Source organism: Amblyraja radiata, chromosome 16 (assembly GCF_010909765.2).
Source record: "Amblyraja radiata isolate CabotCenter1 chromosome 16, sAmbRad1.1.pri, whole genome shotgun sequence".
Lineage (NCBI taxonomy): Eukaryota > Metazoa > Chordata > Chondrichthyes > Rajiformes > Rajidae > Amblyraja > Amblyraja radiata.
The window spans coordinates 2753319-2777768 of NC_045971.1; the positions used below are offsets into that span (position 1 = coordinate 2753319).

Consider the following 24450-nt stretch of genomic DNA (forward strand, 5'->3'; position numbering starts at 1 on the left):
TACTGAGTTGGATGATCAGCCATGATCATATTGAATGGCGGTGCAGGCTCGAAGGGCCCAATGGCCTACTCCTGCACCTAATTTCTATGTTTCTATGTTTCTATGATGTATCATCTAGTTCTTTAAAATCAGGGGTTGCCACACTGAGTTTGTCAAAGTATGCTTTCCTGCACCTATTGTCTATTATAAAAGCAAACAGCCAGGAGAGGGTCCAGACCAAAGATCCTATAGCGGAGGATCTTTGGTCCAGACCTATAACTTATGATGTCTTGTATCAAAGATCCTATAGCGGAGCGCTCTGCTATAAGATCTTTGTCTTGTATCACAGCTCCTAACACTTCCGCATCCCTGCATTTCCTGGTCCCCCCGTCACGTGACGAGGTTCAATCGCGCGCCCCGCCCCCCCACCCTGGCTTCAGGGGGAGTGCGCGCTTGCGTCATCGCGTGTTACGCGTTACGTCGATATATCCCACAATGCACGGCGCGCGGCCTCTTTCCCTGCGCCAGCCACCATGTCTAAGCGAGGTAAGCGGGAGGAGAGACCGGGCCCGGCATAATCCGCCGCCATCCGCTGTCGGGGTTAGAAGATCATGGACGTTACCGACCCAACCCGTCGTGTAACCACCCTAGCCATCTTTTCACCCGGGTATTGGTCGACCATCAACTAGATTAAGCGTGTGATAGATAGATGTTGGGAGTTGTTCTCCGGTGGCCCTGCCGCCATGTTGGGGATGGGGGGGCTGGTGGTGTTGGTGCTGCTGGTGCTGGGAGCCAGGCCACTGCTCTGTGCAGTGCAGTCAGCAACCTGGGCTTTGGGGCTCTCTGATGAGGAGGGGGCCTCTGGATCCCAGCTGGATTCATGCATCTCAACTGTGGAGCCAGAGTTAGCAAATGATGCAAGGCCACTTCATGGCACAAGTCAGCAGCCTTGTACTTCCATGGTCCCTTTCCCAGCCTTGTAGTTCTGTGTGTGCCCCCTGTCTTTCTGGTTTCCCCCTTTAGTCCTGTATGCCCCCCCCCCCCAAACAGTCTTGTCGTTCTGTGTTCTTTAGCAGCCTTTAACAGTGTTGTAGTCATGTATGCCCCCCCCTTCAGCAGCCTTTACTTTTGTACCTCCTCCCCACAAACCTTGTAGCCCTGTACCCCCTTTAGCAGCCTTGTTTCCAGCTATCTTCCCATTCCTTGAAGAACACCAAAAAAATTGGATTGCAGCATCAATTGCTGTAAATGTTGCAGTGAATCTTGCGTTTTCTACTAGGTTTATGGTGAGGTATGTGTGCCTTTGAACTGCTGCTAGGCTGGGAAATGGTGGTAGTTCTGGTTCAGTGTTCTTCACTCTTTATTTTTCACTTTTGCACTACCTGATGTACCTGTCAATGATATGAATTGTTGAGAGGTGTGTAAGACACTTGGCCATGATAACAAACAATACCAATACAATGGTGATAGCACACCTTTGAGGTTTCAAGGCCACGTGTACCAATGTTAGGTTCAGCGATATATCCTTATCACCTTGAATATAATACGAAGGACTGGCATCCCTGTCCTAAGATATAAATGTGCTTCACCGGGTTAATTATTGAGTTGAGTGGGTAACAGTTGTCACAAGCAGAGTCAATGCAGTCTTGAATTTAGAACGGAGGTGATCTTTTTAAATGGGTATTGTTTGTTTTAAAATTTCCTCCGACTTGAGGTGTCTTAAACCAAGAGGTCAGCCCCAATAACGAGTGTGTAGAAAGGAAAGGTAAAAAGTCTGAACAAGGGTTCTGACACAAAACATCGTCCATCCCCTTTCCCCAGAGATGCTGCCTGGCCCACTGAGTTGCTCCAGCATTTTGTGTCTTATCGCACAAAAGAGTTGGCCATTTGGGGCTGGGAAATTTCTTCACATGAGAATAGTAACGCTTTTGAAGTCTCTAGCCAATAAGGACTATGGAGATTTAAACGTTAATGATTTTTAGATGCTAATGCAAGGCCATATTTTAGACCAGGTTTGAGGGAAATACGGGTAGACTTGAATTAATTCTAGCAATTAAGTATTTTCCTCCTGGGTTAAATAATCCACTCACCTCTATAAATCCTTGTGTTTTGGTTTGTTACAGGACGTGGCGGCTCCTCGGGAGCGAAATTCCGCATTTCCCTCGGTCTTCCCGTGGGAGCTGTAATCAACTGCGCTGATAACACGGGTAAGAGCAGAGCTAAATACCTGGTGAGGTAGAAGAAACAGTGCACAACCTGTGAGTCACCATGTCTAAGGAATGGTATAAAATGTGCAGTTGGTAGAGCTGCTGCCTCACAGCACCAGCGACCCAGGTTCGATCCTGATCTCAGGTGTTGTCCGTGTGCTGTTTGCGCTTTCTCCCTGTGACCACCTGGGTTTCTTCCGGGTGCTTGGGTTTCCTCCCACATCCCAAAGACGTGCGAGCTTGTAGATTAATTGGCTTCGCTAAATTGCCCGTAGTGTGTGGGGACTGGATGAGAATGTGGGATAACAGAACTAGTTCGAATGGATAGACACTAAATGCTGGAGTAACTCAGTGGGACAGGCAAGGAATGGGTGATGTTTCGGGTCTCGACCTGAAACGTCACCCATTCCTTCTCTCCAGAGATGCTGCCTATCCCACTGAGTTACTCCAGCATTTAGTGTCTTGGGTCTAAACCAATTTCTGCAGTTCCTTCCTACATAGTTGGAATGGGTGATTGATGGTCAGTGGAGATTTAGTGGGTGGGAGGGGCCTGTTTCCATACTGAATCTCAAATTGTTTTATTTCCTGTGGTGTTTGTTTATTTGCAGAGGCCATTTGTTTTGTTGACCCATGCGCTCGATTGAGTGCATTGTTGTGTTTAATGCAGTTGTTTCTGGCTGCATTGGTTGCTGATTATGAATCAATCCAACGTCTGCGGTTAACTTGCATAAGACACCTGATTATATCTAATAAGTTGATGGTGAAAGTCCATCCTCCCCACCATCGACTACATCTGCCTTTCACACTGCCTTGGGTAGGCAGCTAACATAATCCATGGCCACTTTACACCCGTGGTCATTCCTCCCCTCTCATAAGGCCCTGGAGAGTGATTCAATAACCATGTCCCACATAAGAGATTAGTATGCACACTTAAAGCACACGGTATTGGGGGTTCAGTATTGATGTGGATAGAGAACTGGCTGGCAGACAGGAAGCAAAGAGTAGGAGTAAACGGGTCCTTTTCAGAATGGCAGGCAATGACGTGGGGTACTGCAAGGCTCAGTGCTGGGACCCCAGCTATTTACAATATATATTAATGATCTGGATATGGGAATTGAATGTAACATCTCCAAGTTTGCGGATGACACGAAGCTGGGGGAGCAGTGTTAGCTGTGAGGAGGCTGCAAGGTGACTTGGATAGGTTGGGTGAGTGGGCAAATACATGGCAGATGCAGTATAATGTGGATAAATGTGAGGTTATCCACTTTGGTGGCAAAAACAGGAAAGTAGACTTATCTGAATGGTGGCCGATTAGGAAAAGGGGCGATGCAACGAGAACTGGGTGTCATGGTACACCAGTCATTGAAAGTAGGCATGCAGGTGCAGCAGGCAGTGAAGAAAGCGAATGGTTTGTTACAAGTTCATAGCAAAAGGATTTGAGTATAAGAGCTGGGAGGTTCTACTGCAGTTGTACAGGGTCTTGGTGAGACCACACCTGGAGTGTTGTGTACAGTTTTGGTCTCCTAATCTGAGGAAAGACATTCTTGCCATAGAGGGAGTACAGAGAAGGTTCACCAGACTGATTCCTGGGATGGCAGGACTTTCATATGAAGATAGACTGGATAGACTCGGCTTGTTAGAATTTAGAACATTGAGGGGGGATCTTATAGAAACTTACAAAATTCGTACGGGGTTGGACAGGCTAGATGCAGGAAGATTGTTCCAGATGTTGGGGAAGTCCAGAACAAGCGGTTACAGTTTAAGGATAAGGTGGAAGTCTTTTAGGACCGAGATGAGAAAAATATTTTTCACACAGAGAATGGTGAATCTCTGAAATTCTCTGCCACAGAAGGTAGTTGAGGCCAGTTCATTGGATATATTTAAGAGGGAGTTAGATGTGGCCCTTGTGACTAAAGGGATCAGGGGGTATGGAGAGAAAGCAGGTACGGGATACTGAGTTGGATGATCAGCCATGATCATATTGAATGGCAGGCTCGAAGGGCTGAATGGCCTACCTCTGCACCTATTTTCTATGTTTCTATGGGAAGAAGAAAGGAAGAGACAGAGACAGTGGGCTGTGGGAGAGCTAGGAAGGGGAGGGGAAAGAGAGAATGCAAGGACTACCTGAAATTGGAGAAGTCAATGTTCATACCGCTGGGATGTTGTGTTTAGTTTAGATTAGAGTAGTTTCGAGATACAGAGCAGAATCAGGCCTTCAGCGCACCGAGGTCGCGCCGACCAGCGATCCCCGTACACGAGCACTAACCTACACAATAGGGTCAATTTACAATCTTTATCAAAGCCAATTAACAGAAGGTGTAACTCATCGATTCTGGCAGTATCTGCAGAGGGAACGGAATCATTCCCTCCATAGATACTTGAGGCTCCAAAGTTGATCGACAGCCATGATCATATTGAATGGCGGTGCAGGCTCGAAGGGCCGAATGGCCTACTCCTGCACCTATTTTCTATGTTCTATGTTTCTAACAGCTTCTTCCCTGTTGTTTTCAGACAACAAACCAGTTCTGCCAGAAGCTGGGGTGTGGTGCCCATCTTCAAGCCTACCTCATTGTGAACTTTTTTCCCCGTAATACTATATTCTACACTTATTTTGACTTTGGACTTGTGTATGACTTGATAGTACTTGTGTATAGTTTGATTTGAGTGGACAGCAAGCAAACAAATCCTTTTCACTGTATTTCAGTCCACGTGACAATAACAAAGAATATCAGGTACCAGAACTGCAGCTTTTATTCTGAGCAGGTGTGGGTGGCAAAGTTTCATCAGTCTTTTGGCCATGTGCTTTCAGGTGCCAAGAACTTGTACATCATCTCTGTGAAAGGGATCAAAGGGCGGCTGAACAGGCTGCCAGCCGCCGGCGTTGGAGACATGGTCATGGCCACCGTGAAGAAGGGCAAACCAGAGCTCAGAAAAAAGGGTGAGTGAGCTCTTCGAAGTCGTGAGGATGCGGCGCCATGCAAGCGCCTAATAAGTCAGTAGATCATCCCGCCACAATAACCTGTTAGTCCACAGAAAGGTAATTCTGGAATGTAGATGTGCTTTACATTTCCTTCCCGTGGACAAACCGGAATGTAAATCTGGATGAAATCCGTTCATTTTTCAGCCAAATTATCTATTGTCAGGTAGTGCTGGGAATGGTTTATCGCTCCATGGTGTCTACACTCTGCGGCACAGCGGCAGAGACCCAGGTTCCACCCTGACTATGGGTGCTGTCTGTACGGAGTTTGTACGTACTGCCCGTGACGTGCGTGGGTTTTGGTTTGCTCCAGGTGCTCTGGGGTTCCTCCCACACTCCCAAAGACATAGGTTTGTAGGTTAACTGGCTTGGTATAATTGTAAATTGTCCCCGGTGTGTAGGATAGTGTCAATGTACAGGGATCGCTGGTCGGTGTAGACTCGGTGGGCCGAAGGATCTGTTTCCGTGCTGAATCTCCACACTAAACACAGCACGGAGATGGTGATTTCAGGAAGTATGGAGACCAATTTTGAGCAGCCACTTCAAATATTGGAGGTTACATGGGTATGTTGGGTTATGTTGTGTTTCTTTTTCATCATTAAATCACTGAGTGAAAGTCTACTGTAGTTTGCCTATTGAGTACCCATGTCATGGAATATCCTGACTTAGTTCCACTGACAGAGAATGGGTCACCCTCCTAAAAGCACTTGCTTGGTCCATGCCGTGGCTGCGGTGAGTTGTCAAGGATGGGGAAAGTAATTCATTCATTGCTCTCGGGTGAGATTGCAGATACTTTGTGCTGTACATCCTCAATCGACAGTGGAACAGTTCAATAGCATTACCTATTGCTTGGCGGAAAGAATGACCTGCTTCGATGTCACGCCTTCCATGGCCTGGGAACATTGCGCAGTGCATTTGATCTGTAGTTTCTGGGGTAACTGCGAGAGAGCAGCAGCCAGTCTGCACATAGCAGCATTGCATACATTCCTGTGCAATAATTCTTTAAGATAGAACTGCAGATGCTGGAAAAATCAAAGGTAGACTAAAATGCTGGAGAAACTCAGTGGGTGAGGCAGCATCTATGGAGATAGGGAATAGGCGGCCTTTCGGGTCACGACCCTTCAGAATCTATACAAAACGATGCAAATCTATGTTTATGGAGAGAAGGAATAAGCGACGTTTTGGGTCGAGACCCTTCTGTCGCCTATTCCTTCTCTCCATAGATGCTGCCTCACCCGCTGAGTTTCTCCAGCATTTTGTGTCTACCTTCCTGTGGGATAAAACATTTTTAGTTTGTAAATCTTGGTCACGGTACCAATAACTTGAATGAACAGTGCCATGAATTTTATCTTCTGTCATCAGCATAACATTATAACAGCTTAGGCGGCCTAGTGGCGCAGCGGTAGAGTTGCTGCCTTACAACGGCAGATACCCGGATTTGATTCTCACTCTGGGTGCTGTCTGCACAGTTTACATGTTCTCCCCGTGACCATGTGGGTTTTCTCCGGGTGTTCATCCCACATTCCAAAGACGTACAGGTTTGTAGGTTAATTGGCCCTGGTAAGTTGTAAAATTGTCCCTAATGTGTAGAATAGTGTTCATGTATGAGGTGATCGCTGGTCGGCGCGGACTCGAGCCAAAGGGCTAGTTTTCGCGCAGTATATCATTCAATGAATTACTGCTGATAATGCAGAGTGTTCATGTCTGGAGTGGCGGGTTGAGCTCGTAACCTTTGGATTCAGCTGGCAATGCTGCTGACAAACATCATGCAATACTATTTAGAGCCTTTTTTTTTACCTTGTTCGTGCTATTTAAACACTCTTTAGCCAAACTCTTTGTGCATGTAACTATCACAACATGCATGTTGGCAACCAAACCAAACTCAGTCGATGCTGATGACTTGGAACGAGTCCGGCGTATTGTTCTTTGTGCCGTGCACATTAACAGACCGGGTCAGTAAAGGAGGGGGCTCCTGCAAATATTATGAATCGTTAAGTGAAATTATTTCAACTGAATCAACCCATGTGTGAGAAGATATGAGAGATTGGCGTGCAGGCTCGGTCGGTCGGTCAGAATGCGGAGTGCTGGTTGGGATGCTGCCCGTTTTCCACTGTATCTCATGTTTCTGTGTGGTCCTGTTGCAGTGCACCCTGCAGTTGTGATACGGCAGCGGAAAGCATATCGGAGAAAAGACGGCGTGTTCCTTTACTTCGAAGACAATGCGGGAGTGATAGTAAACAACAAAGGAGAAATGAAAGGTATGGATGGGCATCTTGAGTTGGAATTAGCCTCTTGCTGTAAATTTGAAGCTGATTTTAAATTAAAATTTAAAACTTTGAATTAAACACTAGTTCAAACATTCTGAAGAGGTATCCTGTGTCCATCAGCATGGATAAGTGCATCATTATATCGATGAATGGCTCCAATACGTTTTTAACCTTTTCAGAACTCAATAGTTTTATCTGTCAGACGGTCTATTCCCTTCCAAAAAGCACTTGCTTTGCCTGTTCTCAGTGGCTTGGTGAGTTGTCAAGGGAGGCAAAGAAACACATTGCTTTTGGGTGAGGTGGCAGCTTTTAACGTGCTGTTCAATCTCAATCAGTGATGTGACATTTTTCCTTTACATCTTGTCACTTTACCACATCAACGTACTGAGGTATCTGGGTTGGTGTTGCTAAAGTAGGAGTGCGAAGGCAATAGGCGACGGTTTCGGGCCGAAAACACCTCTTCAGGACTGATGGGGGGTGCTGGGATAAGAAAGAAGGCCAAAAAGGGAGAGGAGCCACGGAGCCCGGAGGCAGCGCCCCGCGGATGCGGAGGAGGGAGGAGGCGACAGCTAGAGGGTGAAGGAAGGGGACGGGGACAGCACAGGCTAGCCAATTGGGGGCAATCAATGTTGCTGCCAATAGAGGGCGCAAGGAACCCAGACGGAATATGAGGATGCCTGTTCCTCCAATTTCCGCTGTTGCTCCCACTCCTGGCAATGGAGAGCCCCAGGCCAGAGAGCGTTCGGAATTGGGAATGGAGGGGAGTTGAAGGGCTGAGCCACCGGCGAGGTCATGTAGGGTAGAGGCGGACTGCAGCGGAGGTGTTCGGCAGAAACGGTAGCACCCAACCTACGCTTGGTCTCACCGATGGTAAATTAGCTGACATCTAGTTGCAGCGGATGGCAGTAGTTGACCGATGTAATTAGCTGACAATCTAGTGCAGCGGAGCAGTTTAACATTCTATCCGCTTGGTCAACACGCAATAGCTTCCAACCCAACGGTATGAACATCGAACTCTCCCATTTTTATGTAGCCTCTAAAATCCACCCTTTCTCCCTCGCATCTACAATACACGGCGCCTCAGGAAGGCTATCAGCATTCATAAAGACTCCTCACACCCTTGCAATAGTCTGTTCGAACTTCTACCTTCCGGCAGACGGTTCAAGGCCTTCTACGCCCGCGACTCCACTCTTAGGAACAGCTTCATCCCCAGAGCTATAGCTGCTCTGAACCGGCCCTGCTGAGTGCTCCCCCCCCCCCCCATGAACTGTCTCCCTCGGATGGTCACGTCGCACATCGACCCCGCACAGACATATTTGCACCTTATACTGCTTTAACTTTTTTTAAATCTTGTTTCTCTGGGTGTCTACATTTTTAGCTAATTATGTTATTACATCGGATGGAAGTTGTATTCCAAATCTCGTTGTACCTCTTGTGCAATGACAATAAAGATATTATTATTATCCTCACTTTCTCCACCCACGCCTGTGCCCCACCACCTGAACTCACGTGTATTTCTCTCCTCTCCTCTGGCTTCACAATTTGCAGCTCTTCAATCTTTCTGACTCACACCTTCTTTAATCTCCGGCCTTTGTTCCAACCATCTGCCTATCAAAACCCGTACCCCCGTGCCTGTGTCCACCGATGTCCTGCCTCTTCTCTCGTGTCTGAATGAGGATCTCATCCGAAACATCCCCTATCCATGTTCTCCAGAGATGCTGCCTGACCGACCCAGTTACTCCAGCACTGTGCCCTTTATATATAAACTTTTTATTGCTTTCCTTTCTGGTTTTATTAGAAGCTTGTTTATTTGTTCTATTAGCTCCGCTTGCTACCATTCCTAGAAGTGGAATCCCGACCTGCGTGGTCCGTGCAGGCTTTGCCACTTGAGGTTCCCCTGTTCTCCTTTCTGATGGTGTTTCTGGTTTGTATTTCCAGGCTCGGCGATCACAGGCCCAGTGGCCAAGGAGTGCGCAGATCTGTGGCCCAGGATTGCTTCCAACGCTGGCAGCATTGCATAAGAGTTGGAAAGGTTTCCTGTCAAGATTTCTGTACAATTCAATAAATTTTTACCCAGCCAGAAAAATTATGATTGATTTATTTTTGACTTTTATATCGCGAGTTTTATTTGTAGTGTTCTGTAAGTAAAGATGCAGATTTCAATCCCCATGTTTGTAAATAAATTATCAATATTTAATGCATTCTTCAATTAGTCTTGCATTTTGATGTCTTTTTGACACAGTGAATTAGTACATGTGTGAACTTTATCCATCAATCTATCATGTTCATTCTCCCAGCCTTGGCCTCTGCCTAATTAGACAATGTTCTGAGTGAAAGTTACGTCCCCTAAACATAATAGTGGCGCAGCGGTAGAGTTGCTGCCTCGCGCAGTGCCAGAGACCCAGGTTTGATCCTGACTGCTGGTGCTGTTTATATGTTCTACCTGTGACCACGTGGGTTTTCTCCAGGTGCTCTGATTTCCACCCACACTTCAAAGACGTACAGGTTTGTAGGTTAATTGGCTTCAGTAAACATTGTACATTGTCCCTGGGGCTATCTTTGATCAGACTTTACTGGCTTTACCTTGCACTCAACGTTATTCCCTTGTGTACATTGTCATTCGCTCCATTGTAATCGTGTATTGTCTTTCTGCTGACTGGTAAGCACGCAACAAAACCTTTCCATTGAACCTCAGTACACGTGACAATAAACTATACTGAAATTGTCCCAAGTATGTAGGGTAAAACTATCCTTGAGTATAAGAGCAGAGAGGTTCTACTGCAGTTGTACAGGGTATTGGTGAGACCACACCCGGAGTATTGCGTACAGTTTTGGTCTCCTAATCTGAGGAAAGACATTCTTGCCATAGAGGGAGTACAGAGAAGGTTCACCAGACTGATTCCTGGGATGTCAGGACTTTCATATGAAGAAAGACTGGATAGACTCGGTTTGTACTCGCTAGAATTTAGAAGATTGAAGGGGAATCTTATAGAAACTTACAAAATTCGTAAGGGGTTGGACAGGCTAGATGCAGGAAGATTGTTCCTGATGTTGGGGAAGTCCAGAACAAGGGGTCACAGTTCAAGGATAAGGGGGAAATCTTTTAGGACCGAGATGAGTAAAACATTTTTCACACAGAGGTGAATCTCTGGAATTCTCTGCCGCAGAAGGTAGTTGAGGCCAGTTCATTGGCTATATTTAAGAGGGAGTTAGATGTGGCCCTTGTTGGTAAAGGGATCAGGGGGTATGGAGAGAAGGCAGGTACAGGATACTGAGTTGGATGATCAGCCATGATCACATTGAATGGCGGTGCAGGCTCGAAGGGCCGAATGGCCTACTCCTGCACCTATTTTCTATGTTTCTATCCTAGGGGTTATGGTATCGATGGTCGGCGTGGATTCAGTGGCCGAAGTTTGCTGATTATTGTCCATTTTGAATGTGGGTGTATTCTGACCTTGCGAATGAAACACAAACCAAAGGAATGGTTAGATCGCAAGCCGGGTGTTGAGACCAGCTATTCTGATCAGATTGGAGGAATAGGCAAGAAATCCCATCAATTTGTCCAACTTCTGTAAAGCAGAACCAACTAATTTAAAATCACAACCAAAACAATTCAATACACTTTAGAAAATCGTCCTGAGAACTCTGGCCACATCATGGCTATTGGAATTCAGTTCTAATGTCAATGCCTGTCCATGCCAACCAAGATGCCCATCTAACCTAGTCCCATTTGCTCGTGTTGACCTATATTCCTCAAAACTATCCATGTACCTGTCAAGATGGCCTCCATTCTAACCTCTTGAGTTGCAAAAGAGACCATGAAAAGGGTCTCGACCCAAAACGCCACCTATTCCTTCGCTCCATAGATGTTGCCTCACCCGCTGAGTTTCTCCAGCATTTTTATCTACCTGTGAAGTATTAAAGAGTGCCATCCGTTATTTGTGGTGTTCAAGAGAGACTCGGGATGTTTAATCTCAAGGAAAGTTTCTGAGAAATTACTTGGTTTTCAGGTAAGCGCGTAGGAAGGAACTGCAGATGCTGGTTTAAATCGATGATCGACACAAAAAGCTGGAGTAACTCAGCGGGACTGGCAGCATCTCTGTAGAGAAGGAATAGGTGATGTTTTGGGTCTGAAGAAGGGTCTCGACCTGAAACGTTACCCATTCCTTCTCCCCAGAGATGCTGCCCGTCCTGCTGAGTTACTCCAGCTTTTTGTGTCCATTTTCAGTAAAGTGTCTTCTTGGGCACAACAGATCTCGACTGAGGCTTATGTTCCACACAAGCCCACCTGAATTCATGTATCAACATATTCTATAATAATAATAATAATGGATGGGATTTATATAGCGCCTTTCTAATACTCAAGGCGCTTTACATCGCATTATTCATTCACTCCTCAGTCACACTCGGTGGTGGTAAGCTACTTCTGTAGCCACAGCTGCCCTGGGGCAGACTGACGGAAGCGTGGCTGCCAATCTGCGCCTACGGCCCCTCCGACCACCACCAATCACTCACACACATTCACACACATGCAAAGGTGGGTGAAGTGTCTTGCCCAAGGACACAACGACAGTATGCACTCCAAGCGGGATTCGAACTGGCTACCTTCCGGTTGCCAGCCGAACACTTAGCCCATTGTGCCATCTGTCGTCCCTATTCTATTCTATTAGTCTACATCAACTACTGGTCCAATGGACCCCATCATCCCACAATGTCTGTGCCGAACATGATGACAATTAAACTAATCACTGCCTGCACATGATCCCTTCCCTGCATATCTGCTGCTCTCCCATCTGTCTTCTGCAGCCTATGCATGGTATTACAGGCATCAATCACATTATAGACAATAGATGCCTTTCGGCCCTTCGAGCCAGCACCGCCATTCAATGTGATCATAGCTGATCATCCCCAATCAGTACCCCATTCCTGCCTTCTCCCCATTTCATAGAAACATAGAAAATAGGTGCAGGAGTAGGCCATTCGGCCCTTCGAGCCAGCACCGCCATTCAATGTGATCATGGCTGATCATCCCCAATCAGTACCCCGTTCCTGCATTCTCCCCATATCCCCTGAATCTGCCATTTTTAACCCTATCTAGCTCTCTCTTGAAAGCATCCAGAGAACCGGCCTCCACCGCCCTCTGAGGCAGAGAATTCCACAGACTCACCACTCTATGAGAAAAAGTGTTTCCTCGTCTCCGTTCTAAATGGCTTACTCCTTATTCTTAAACTGTGGCCCCTGGTTCTGGACGCCCCCAATATCGGGAACATGTTTCCTGCCTCTAGTGTGTCCAAACCCTTAACAATCTTATATGTTTCAATGAGAAACCCTCCCATCCTTCTAAACTCCAGAGTGTACAAGCCCAGCTGCTCCATACTCTCAGCATATGACAGTCCCGCCATCCCGGGAATTAACCTGGTAAACCTACGCTGCACTCCCTCAATAGCAAGAATGTCCTTCCTCAAGTTAGGGGACCAAAACTGCACACAATACCCCACATTCTGTGTGAAAAAAACAAACTTTAAGCTTTGCTCCATTCTTACATGTTATTTGTCTCAATAACTGAGCGCAGGAGTAAATTCCACCACCTTCACGTTGCCTTAAAGAGGATTAGGTGAGATAGCATGTGTCGGAAGGAACTGTAGACGCTGGTTTACACCAAAGACAGACACAAAAAGCTGGAGGAACTCAGCGGGACAGGCAGCATCTCTGGAGAGAAGGAATGGGAGACGATTCTGGTTTCGTTCGCCATATGACAGGAAGCGATAACCTGACCAACATTCCCTCTCCAGTACTTGACACGAGTTGCGTTTAGTTGCTTCCCCTCTCTCTCTCTCTCTATCCCTCCCCCACCCTAGTTATCCAACTGTCCTGATTAATTTGACTGATTTTCTGCCACGTCACCTTTCCCTCAGCTGACAATGCACCATCCTAGATTTCCTTGAGCATCGCCTGCTTTGATCTGTCGTTTTCACACCTCACTCTTCCATATCTCTAGTCTCCCCTGGCTCTCGGTCTGAAGAAGGGTCTCGACCCAAAACGTCACCCATTCCTTCTCTCCAGAGACGCTGCCTGTCCAGTTACTCCAGCATTTTGTGTCTATATCTTAGTGGAGAAAAACGGAACCGGGAACAGTAAATTCTGAATGAGACACGGCAGAAGCTGATCGATAAACCTCTTGGATATGTAACAAGTAGGAGAATTTCTTCAATAGTAATACGAGAAGGTCTTACAGACTATTTGTAAATTGTCCCTAGTGTGTGGGATAATTTAAGGCATACGGTAGTCGCTGGTCGGCGCGGACTGTGTGGGCCGAGGGGCCTATTTCCGCCTTGTATATCTAAAGGTAACCAACATCAAAACTGTGCACAAATTTCCAGGTGTTTAAGAAGGAACTGCAGATGCTGGAAAAATCGAAGGTAAGCAAAAATGCTGGAGAAACTCAGCGGGTGAGGCAGCATCTATGGAGCGAAGGGAAAGGTGACGTTGAAGAAGGGTCTCGACCCGAAACTCCACAGATGCTGCCTCGCCCGCTGAGTTTCTCCAGCATTTTTGTCCACCTACAAATTTCCAGGTGTTCAGCCAGCAAGGCCCCACCGTGTTCCTCTTTGAACACGTTCTCGGTGACTAATACCAAAGGTAGACAAAAATCATAGCAAAAGGATTTGAGTATAGGAGCATTCATAGCAAAAGGATTTGAGTGTAGGATTTGAGTACAGGAGCAGGGAGGCTCTACTGCAGTTGTACAGGGTCTTGGTGAGACCACACCTGGAGTATTGCGTACAGTTTTGGTCTCCTAATCTGAGGAAAGACATTCTTGCCATAGAGGGAGTACAGAGAAGGTTCACCAGACTGATTCCTGGGATGTCAGGACTTTCATATGAAGAAAGACTGGATAGACTCCGTTTGTACTCGCTAGAATTTAGAAGATTGAGGGGGGATCTTATAGAAATTTACAAAATTCTCAAGGGGTTGGACAGGCTAGATGCAGGAAGATTGTTCCCGATGTTGGGGAAGTCCAGAACAAGGGGTCACAGTTTAAGGATAAGGAGGAAATCTTTACCTACTCCTGCACCTATTTTCTATGTTTCTATGTAAAATGCTGGAGAAACTCAGGGGGTGTGGCAGCGACTATGGAGCGAAGGAAATAGGCAACGTTTCGGGCCGAAACCCTTCTTCAATATACCAAATTCTACTTTTGGCACGTCTTAGTACTACCACAAACATAGCTCGATGCTGCTTCTTTGAGAGAGAATTTTTTTAAACCAACTTTTGATCAAGATGGCCCAATCTAAATGGTTAGTGAAGCAGCCTCTGCAGCTCCTTATAGCTAAGCGTGTCAGCCTGTTCTCTGGAGCTAAATCTATACCTCGCTGGCGAGAATTGGAAAATAAAATGTATTAAAATAAAATGTGATTATTTTACTCGCGTCGCAATTGAAATTTGCAGGAATATTGTTTATTTCATTTGCATCGGGTTTTTTTTTAATCGTCGGCTAAAAATAGTATAACATGATATTTAAAGAAACGTAACAGTGGTTTCCCTGCATGTTGCCGCTGTGACATTTTGTGCCAATGGTCGGGGCGGTTTTTATATGTTGGCGGCGGACGGGAGGCAGCCAGATTTGAACCGGCGCTGCAGTCATGACCGCTCGTTCCTGTCCTCCTGAAATGCGTTGCCTGGATTATGAATACTTCAAGAAAGAGAAGGGGTTCGTGTTGGACAGCGTGGCCGTCTCCAACAGCTCCCTGGCCTACGAGAGAGCCCACCCCAAGCTGTGTGATGTCATCCCTCCCTACAACGCGCAGAAAGACCCTTACTCCAAACACGCCTTCGGCGGCAAAGCGATGAAGAAGCTTCTCAAGAGGACTAACCAGGTAAAGTTGGCACCAGGGCCTCGCAGTCTCCATCGTCTGGGCGGAAACAGAATTAGAAACATAGAAAATAGGTGCAGGAGTAGGCCATTCGGCCCTTCGAGACTGCACCGCCATTCGATATGATCATGGCTGATCATCCAACTCAGTATCCCATTCCCTGCCTTCTCTCCATACCCCCTGATTCCTTTAGCCACAACTCCCTCTTAAATATAGCCAATGAACTGGCCTCAACCACCTTCTGTGGCAGAGAATTCCACAGATTCACCACTCACTGTGTAAAACATGATTTTCTCATCACGGTCCTAAAAGACTTCCCTCTTATCCTTAAACTGTGACCCCTTGTTCTGGACTTCCCCAACATCGGGAACAATCTTCCTGCATCTAGCCTGTCCAACCCCTTAAGAATTTTGTAAGTTTCTATACGATCCCCCCTCAATCTTCTAAATTCCAGCGAGTACAAGCCGAGTCTATCCAGTCTTTCTTCATATGAAAGTCCTGACATCCCAGGAATCAGTCTGGTGAACCTTCTCTGTACTCCCTCTATGGCAAGAATGTCTTTCCTCAGAAGGTAGACAAGAATTTTGTAAGTTTCTATAGGATCCCCCCTCAATCTTCTAAATTCTAGCAAGTACAAGCCTAATTATAGCCCAGCCTACTCTTACATCCAATATGAATGTTGCCAAGTCTCTGAACCACTTTGAGATCCAATTTGAGATAATAGACAATAGAAGTGTGGAAGTGCTCTCATTACAAATGTTCCAGAAGGCAGCCTTGGGAAGTGAAATAGTAGAAAGACAATAGGTGCAGGAGTTGGCCATTCGGCCCTTCGAGCCAGCCAGCACCGCCATTCAATGTGATCATGGCTGACCATCCCCAATCAGGACCCCGTTCCTGCCTTTTCCCCATATCCCCTGACTCCGCTATCTTTAAGAGCGCTATCTAGCTCTCTCTTGAAAGCATCCAGAGAACGTGCCTCCACCGCCCTCTGAGGCAGAGAATTCCACACTCAGCTACCAAGACAGATGTGTACAGCAATTCATTTTCTCCCCACACAATTAAAGCAGGGAATAATCTCCACCCTACCATAGTTACCCAACCAGACGCAACTAAATTTAAGGTAGCTCTTCTTCTCCAAGAACCCTTTTTTTGCTGAAGTCCACCCTCCGCCACCTCCAGTTTAATTCCATTTGGAATATTTTTGGAGGATCAAGAACCAAGAACTATTTCTAAATTATTTGACTGAATTATATGTTATTAGATGTTATAGTCATAGAGTGTGGAAACAGGCCCATCGGCCCAACCTGCACACACCAACCAACATGTCCCATCTAAGATAGTCCCACCAGCCTGCGTTTGGCCCATATCCCTCTAATCCTGTCCTATCCAAGTACCTGTCCAAATGTTTCTTAAACATTGCCCTAGTACCTGCCTCAACTGCCTCCTCGTTCCAAACACCTACCACCTTCTGTGTGAAAAGATTACCCCTCAGGTTCCTATTAAATACCCCCCCCCCCCACACTAAACTCAAGTGCTCTATATTATCATATGCTTTAGTTTCGTTTCGAGATACAACATGGAAACAGGCCCTTCAGCCCATCAACTCCACATGAGCCATCGATCACCCATTCTATGTTGGTCACTAGTTCTATGTTAGCCCACTTCCATGTCCACAACTTTATCTTACACAATATGTTGTAATCTCTCATCTGTACACAGTGGACGACTTGATTGGAATCATGTATCGTCTTTTCTTTGGATAACATAGAAACATAGACAATAGGTGCAGGAGGAGGCCATTCGGCCCTTCGAGCCCGCACCGCCATTCATTGTGATCATGGCTGATCGTCCCCTATCAATAACCCGTGCCTGCCTTCTCCCCATATCCCTTGACTCCACTATAGAATCCCTTGACTCCACTATAGATAGCAAGCAACTAAAAGATTGCACTGCCTCAGTACATGTGACAGTTCTAAACAAAACTCCCCAACACACTGGGGACAATTTACAGAGACAAATGCACCAACAATCCCCTTAGTCTTTGGGAGGTAGAAGGGAACCGGAGCACCTGGAGGTAAACCCATGTGGTCACAGGGAGAATGTACAAACTGTGAAGGTCCTGGTTTGACTTCACAAATGCAACACCTCGCACTGCTCTGCATTAAACTCTATTAGCTGTTCTTCAGCCCACGTCCAACTGATCAAGATCCCACTGCAATTTTTGATAACCATCCCCACTACATATGACAGCCTCATATATCCAGCACGGAGGTCGCGGAAGAAGACCAGGCTGACATGCTGGTGCAACGGAGTTGCTGCCTCACAGCGCCAGAGACCAGGGTTCGATCCTGACATGGGATTCTTGTCTGTACAGAGTGTGTACGTTCTCCCCGAGAGCTCCAGTTTCCTCCCACCCTCCAAAGACCTACAGGTTTGTAGGTTAATTGGCTTGGTATAATTGTCAATTGTCCCTAGTGTGTGTAGGATAGTGTTAATGTGCGGGGATCGCTGGTCATTGTGGAATCGGTGGGCCTGTTTCCGCGCTGTATCTCTAAACTAAACTAAACTAAAGTTCTTGGCACATATCTGAACATTTTTTGGAAAACATGGGCAGAACTAAAAAGATAAGAGCTGAGTAAAAGATGAATGCAAGGACTACCTTATTAATAAGTATTCTTTGTTAGGATCACGGTGGCTCATCAAACAGCGGCTGGCTTGTGGACTATTTTTACAAAAACGGACCTGCTCAAAGATACCTCAGCAAGAGAAATAGCAATGGAGCAGGTAAGTATTTTAGATCCTTTTGTATAGGGGGGTTGCAGGTAAGGTCATCGGGTCAAAGGGCGTGACGCACGGAGCAGCTCAATCCATGTGGAGGACATGGTGGCCCCGGTATACACTGTTAACACACGAAACGCGTACTTTCTTTCCAGTTAAAAACCGCCAAAATGATCATTTTTTGCGCTGTAAATAATTGGGTGCTGTCATTGAAAGCGGGAATGTATCATGTTTAAACTGGTGTTATCTCATGGTGTAGAGTCTTTTACAATCCACGACTAATTGCCGCCTTCATTGTTGTGTCCAGAGAGGACAGCATCATCTCGATAAGCCTTCGCTAAAGAAAGCGAACTCAAAGTCAGAGCAATTTGGTTGCAATATTGTGGGGTTATGTTTTTGGGCGACTGAGCGCTCAGAACCAAATGCTCTAGTATCGTCGCTCAGAACCTGAGCGCCAAGGTGTAAGCGGCCGAAGGAGCGCATCCCTCGGGACACGATTGTTCAACCAGTCCAGATGCTGGGCCAGAAGAAGGGCCGGCTGTGCCGAGCCGGTAGCCCATAGTAAATGCTGACCTGCAGTTCATCGCCTGTACTCCAGTTGGCGTTGCGTGGCAACAGTACGGGTGACGGGTCGTGACCTTGACTGCGTCCAACCAACCTCCCTATAAAGAATAATCCTGTCATTGATTTCCTTTGACGATTGTGAAATATTACAAAAGGGGGGCACATTGACACAGCGGTAGAGTTGCTGCCTCACACTCACAGCGCCAGAGACCCGGGTTCGATCCCGACTACGGGTGCTGCCTGTATGGAGTTTGTACTTAAGGGGTTGGACAGGCTAGATGCAGGAAGATTATTCCGATGTTGGGGAAGTCCAGAACTAGGGGTCACACAGTTTAAGGATAAGAGGGAAATCTTTTAGGACCGAGATGACAAAATCATTTTTTACACAGAGAGTGGTGAATCAGTGGAATTCTCTGCCACAGAAGGTGGTTGAGGCCAGTTCATTGGCTATATTTAAGAGGGAGTTAGATGTGGCCCTTGTGGCTAAAGGGATCAGGGGGTATGGAGAGAAGGCAGGTACAGGATACTGAGTTGGATGATCAGCCATGATCATATTGAATGGCGGTGCAGGCTCGAAGGGCCGAATGGCCTACTCCTGCACCTATTTCTATGTTTCTATGTACGTTCTCCCCGTGACCTGCGTGGGTTTTCTCCGGGATCTCTCGTTTCCTCCCACGCTCCAAAGACGTATAGATTTGTAGGTTAATTGGTTTGTATTAATTGTAAATTGGACCAAGTGGTGTGTAGTCTAGGGCTAGTATATGGGGATTGCTGGTCGGAGCAGAATCGGTGGGCCGAAGGGCCTGTTTCCTCACTGTATCTCTAAACTAACCTAATCTGAGTGTGAAAGATTTGCTCTCGGACGGCATCCTTTGTATATAAAATTCTTCCAGAATGACTATCTTGAAAAAAAAAAGAAATTGCAGTCTCGAAGGGCCGAATGGCCTACACCTGCACCTATTTTCTATGTAAATTATTCATTTGGCACTGGCAAATCGACCATGTGTCCTTCATGGGGGAGTCCAGAACCAGGGGCCACAGTTTAAGAATAAGGAGTAAGCCATTTGGAACGGAGACGAGGAAACAGTTTTTTATCACAGACAGTTGTGAGTCTGTGAATTCTCTGCCTCAGAGGGCGGTGGAGGCCGGTTCTCTGGATACTTTCAAGAGAGAGCTAGATAAGGCTCTTAAAGATAGCGGAGTCATGCGATATGGGGAGAAGGCATGAATGGGGTACTGATTGGGGATGATCAGCCATGATCACATTGAATGGCGGTGCTGGCTCGAAGGGCCGAATGGCCTACTCCTGCAACTATTGCCTGTCGTCTATTGTCTATGTCTATTTCACTTCCCAAGGCTGCCTTCTTGAACATTTGTAATGAGAGCACTTCCACACTGCCACTGGGTTCGGGGTTCACGTGTACAAGCTCAATAAACTTAGGAAATAAGTTGATGAACATTCACAGACACTACAATGAGACCTTGTTTTAACACAGCCATAACTGACGCATGGCACAGTGGCACAGCGGTAGAGCTGCTGCACACACCCCCTGACACCTGGATTAAATCCTGACCGAAATGGAGTTTGCACTATATGTTGAAGATAGACACAAATGCTGGAGTAACTCAGCGGGACCGGCAGCATCTCTGGAGAGAAGGAATGGGTGACGTTTCAGGTCGAGATCCTTCTTCAGAATGCCTGTCCCGCTGAGTTACTCCAGAATTTTGTGTCTACCTTCACAATATTAACAATAGACACCCTAGGGACAATTTACAGAGACTAATGAACCCACCCACCACCCTTTGTGTGATAAAATTACACCTCGGGTTCCTATTAAATCCTTCCCCCCTCACCTTAAACCTATCTCCTCTGGTTCTCTATTCCCTTACTCTGGGCAACAGACTCTCTGAATCTGCCCGATCTATTCCTCTCATGATTTGGTACACAGTCTGAATAAAAATGTTCAGTCTTCTGAAATGACCAACTCTGTCAAACATGAAATGTACAAAAGAATGAATCCCTAAGGGTAAAATATTATGGATGTCAAGATGCATCCTTTATGTCTTTGTGGTGTTCTGTAATCAGACAAGAACAGCGTGAAATGATGTAATTAAAGCAACATTGGGGAAAAATAGCCCGCAGAAGAATTGTATTCTCAGATTAAGCGTAACTGTGAGACAGGCAGAATATAAATGTGGACATTAATGCCATCTTGGTAACTCACAATCAATTGATTGATAATATCCATTGACTCCAATGACAGGCTGTGTGATTTGGTGCCTAGTAACATGACATAGTAACAGCATGAGTTTGAATATCATTCTCCCACGATATCTCTTGTTAGCTGCTGCTGGCTGGAGCTGAATCCCCTTTAGAAACAAGTTGGCATCGAACAACATTCAAAGGCATTTTTGTCTTTGCTAGAGAGGTACAAGTGGGCAAGCACGGTGGCGCAGCGGTAGAGTTGCTATCTCACAGCGCCAGGGACCCAGGTTCGATCCTGGCCACAGGTGCTGTCTGTACATTCTCCCCGTGACGACCTGGGTTTTCTCCGGGTGCTCTGATTTCCACCCACACTCCAAAGACATACAGGTTTGTAGATTAATTGGCTTTGCTAAAATTTAGAATTGTCCCTAGTGTGTAGGATAGAGCTGGTGTACGGGGATCGCTGGTCGGTGCAGACCCAGTGGGTCGAAGGAAGGGCCTGTTTGAGCGCTGTATCTCTAAACTAAACTAAAGGGGAATGTGTTCAAGAAGGGACTGCAGATGCTGGAAGATCGAAGGTACACAAAATTGCTGGAGAAACTCAGCGGGTGCAGCAGCATCTATGGAGCGAAGGAAATAGGCGACGTTTCGGGCCGAAACCCTTCTTCAGACTGATGGGGGGTGGGGGGGAGAAGGAAGGAAAAGGGGAGGAGGAGGAGGAGCCGAGGGCGGGCGGATGGGAGAGTGGGAGGAGACCAGCTAGAGGGTTAAGGAAGGGGAGGAGACAGCAAGGACTAGCAAAATTGGGAGAATTCAATGTTTTTTTGCCATCCGGACGCAAGGTCCCCAGGCAGAATATGAAGTGCTGTTCCTCCAGTTTCCGGTGTTGCTCGCTCTGGCAATGGAGGAGACCCAGGACAGAGAGGTCGGATTGGGAATGGGAGGGGGAGTTGAAGTGCTGAGCCACCGGGAGGTCAGGTTGGTTAGTGTGGACCGAGCGGAGGTGTTCGGCGAAACGATCGCCCAACCTACGCTTGGTCTCCCCGATATAGATCAGCTGACATCTAGAGCAGCGGATGCAATAGATGAGGTTGGAGGAGATACAGGTGAACCTTGTCGCACCTGGAACGACTGCTTACAGGTGAGGGGAAAAATGTGGTTGAGGGGGCACCAAGGTCTTTGAAGATCATTAGGGGCATGGATAAGGTGAAAACTCAGTCTTTTTCACAGGGTAGAGGATTGTAAAATTAGATGACATGGAGTGAAAATTAAGTACTTTTGAATTTTAGAGATACAGCGCAGAAACAGGACCTTGGGCCCACCGAGTCCGTACTGACCAGTGATCCCCGTACACTAGCACTCTCCCACACACTAGGAACAATTTACCATTTCACCAAAGCCAATAAATCTACCAACCTGTACGTAGATTTGGAATGTGGAAGGAAACCAGAGGACCCCGGAGGTAAACCCACGCGGCACAGGGAGAACGTACAAACTCTGTACAGACAGCACCACCGAGTCCGTGTCAACCAGCGATCATCCCGCACACAGATTCAGATTCAGATTCAGATTCAGATTCAACTTTAATTGTCATTGTCAGTGTCCAGTACAGAGACAACGAAATGCAGTTAGCATCTCCCTGGAAGAGCGACATAGAATATGATTTCGATAATAAATCCATTTACATGCATACAGTCATAGTGTTTTTCCTGTGGGAGGAGTGTCCGGGGGGGGAAGGGGGGTGATTGGCAGTCACCGAGGTACAGTGTGAGTAGAGTGACAGCCGCGGGAAGAAGCTGTTCCTGGACCTGCTGGTCCGGCAACGGAGAGACCTGTAGCGCCTCCCGGATGGTAGGAGGATAAACAGTCCATGGTTGGGGTGAGAGCAGTCCTTGGCGATGCTGAGCGCCCTTCGCAGACAATGCTTGCTTTGGACAGACTCAATGGAGGGGAGCGAGGAACCGGTGATGCGTTGGGCAATTTTCACCACCCTCTGCAGTGCCTTCCGGTCGGAGACAGAGCAGTTGCCATATATGACACAATAGAGAACACCAGTAGTGTAAGGTTAATGAAATGTAAAAGGTTAATTTGAGCTGTGGTTAATTAAACAAAAAGAAACAACAGCAGTTTGGAAACCTACGTAAGAATTTAGAATAAGAATATGGATGATGAAATGGTGCAAGAGGTTTGTATTGATTCTGTGCGCATTGATTTTGCAGGTCATTCGTTCAACCAATTCATCGGACACAGGGGATACTTAATGGATGTCCAACCCATTTTTGATACAATGGGCAGTTTGGCTTACAGGAGGAACACCCCCGGCCTGAGACTGAAGCCAAATATATTCGGAGATATCTTCAATCTACCACTGCATTAGTGATCATAGGATTCTTCTCTCAAGAGGACCAAGAAATCAGGAGAAAATCATACGTTTTAAATAAGGATGTTTTTTTTTTTCAAGGACGTTAGCTATTCGAAGGACTGACTTAACCCAATAGCAAGGAGAGTGTTGTGAGTTGAGACAAAAGATGTGTGTGACTGAAGTGTTCTGAAAATATGAAGTAAATCCTTAAATAAAGCAGTTATGGAACGGCAGAAATGTTATCAATGTTTGCTTAATTTGGACGTTAGTCCTGTGTTTGATATAAATCCACTTTGTAGGTGACTCCATGTTGTGTCGCAGAACATAGAACAGTACAGTGCAGGAGCAGGCCTGCCTGCAATGTATATGTCGAACATGATGCCAAATTAAGATGTAGAAACAAGGAACTGCAGATGCTGGATTGCAAACCAAGACATCATCAGTGTTTAGTTTAAGAAAGAACTGCAGATGCTGGAAAAATCAAAGGTAGACAAAAATGCTGGAGAAACTCAGCGGGTGAGGCAGCATCTATGGAGTGAAGGAATGGGTGACGTTTTGGGTTGAGACCCTTCATCAGATTGATGTGGGGGTACGGGGGGGGGCGGAAGGCGGGAAGAAGAAAGGAAGAGGCGGAGACAGTGGGCTGTGGGAGAGCTGGGAAGGGGAGGGGAAAGAGGGAGAATGCAAGGACGACCTGAAATTGGAGAAATCAATGTTCATACAGCTGGTACACAAAATTGCTGGAGAAACTCAGCGGGTGCAGCAGCATCTATGGAGCGAAGGAAATAGGCAACGTTTCGGGTGAAACCCTTCTTCAGACTGATGGGATGTGTTTAGTTTAGTTTAGTTTAGTTTAGATTAGAGTAGTTTCGAGATACAGAGCAGAATCAGGCCATTCAGCGCACCGAGGTTACGCCGACCAGCGATCCCCGTACACGAGCACTAACCTACACAATAGGGTCAATTTACAATCTTTATCAAAGCCAATTAACAGAAGGTGTAACTCATCGATTCTGGCAGTATCTGCAGAGGGAACGGAATCATTCCCTCCATAGATACTCGACGCTCCAAAGTTGATCGATGATCATATGCGGAATGTTGCAGTTAGGAGGAGGAAACCTTGGACGACCAAATTTGGTTCTCGATTTCCCCCACTCTGGGCAAGAGAATCTGTGCATTTACCCGACCTATTCCCCTCGTGATTTTGTACACCTCTATGAGATCAGCATGATTGCA

At 46.5% G+C, this 24450-nt stretch overlaps 2 protein-coding genes and 1 non-coding gene across 3 annotated transcripts; all 3 read left to right on the forward strand.

Annotated features, from left to right (window-relative positions):
- The first annotated feature begins 413 nt into the window (after positions 1-413).
- rpl23 (ribosomal protein L23) lies at positions 414-9516 on the forward strand. Its single transcript, XM_033034880.1, has 5 exons — positions 414-525; positions 2103-2186; positions 4996-5124; positions 7308-7421; positions 9369-9516. The coding sequence occupies exons 1-5, from the start codon at positions 513-515 to the stop codon at positions 9449-9451; spliced, it is 423 nt and encodes a 140-aa protein (XP_032890771.1). The 5' UTR covers positions 414-512; the 3' UTR covers positions 9452-9516.
- On the forward strand, positions 7643-7778 carry LOC116982365. The gene has a single exon (XR_004414445.1). It is a non-coding gene; the product is annotated as a small nucleolar RNA SNORA21 (small nucleolar RNA).
- Positions 9517-14913: 5397 nt separating the features above from the next.
- Positions 14914-23445, forward strand: c16h17orf98 (chromosome 16 C17orf98 homolog). The gene is made up of 3 exons (XM_033034882.1): positions 14914-15307; positions 17989-18088; positions 23072-23445. Exons 1-3 carry the CDS (start codon positions 15074-15076, stop codon positions 23227-23229), a joined length of 492 nt encoding a protein of 163 aa, XP_032890773.1. The 5' UTR covers positions 14914-15073; the 3' UTR covers positions 23230-23445.
- Positions 23446-24450: the final 1005 nt, after the last annotated feature.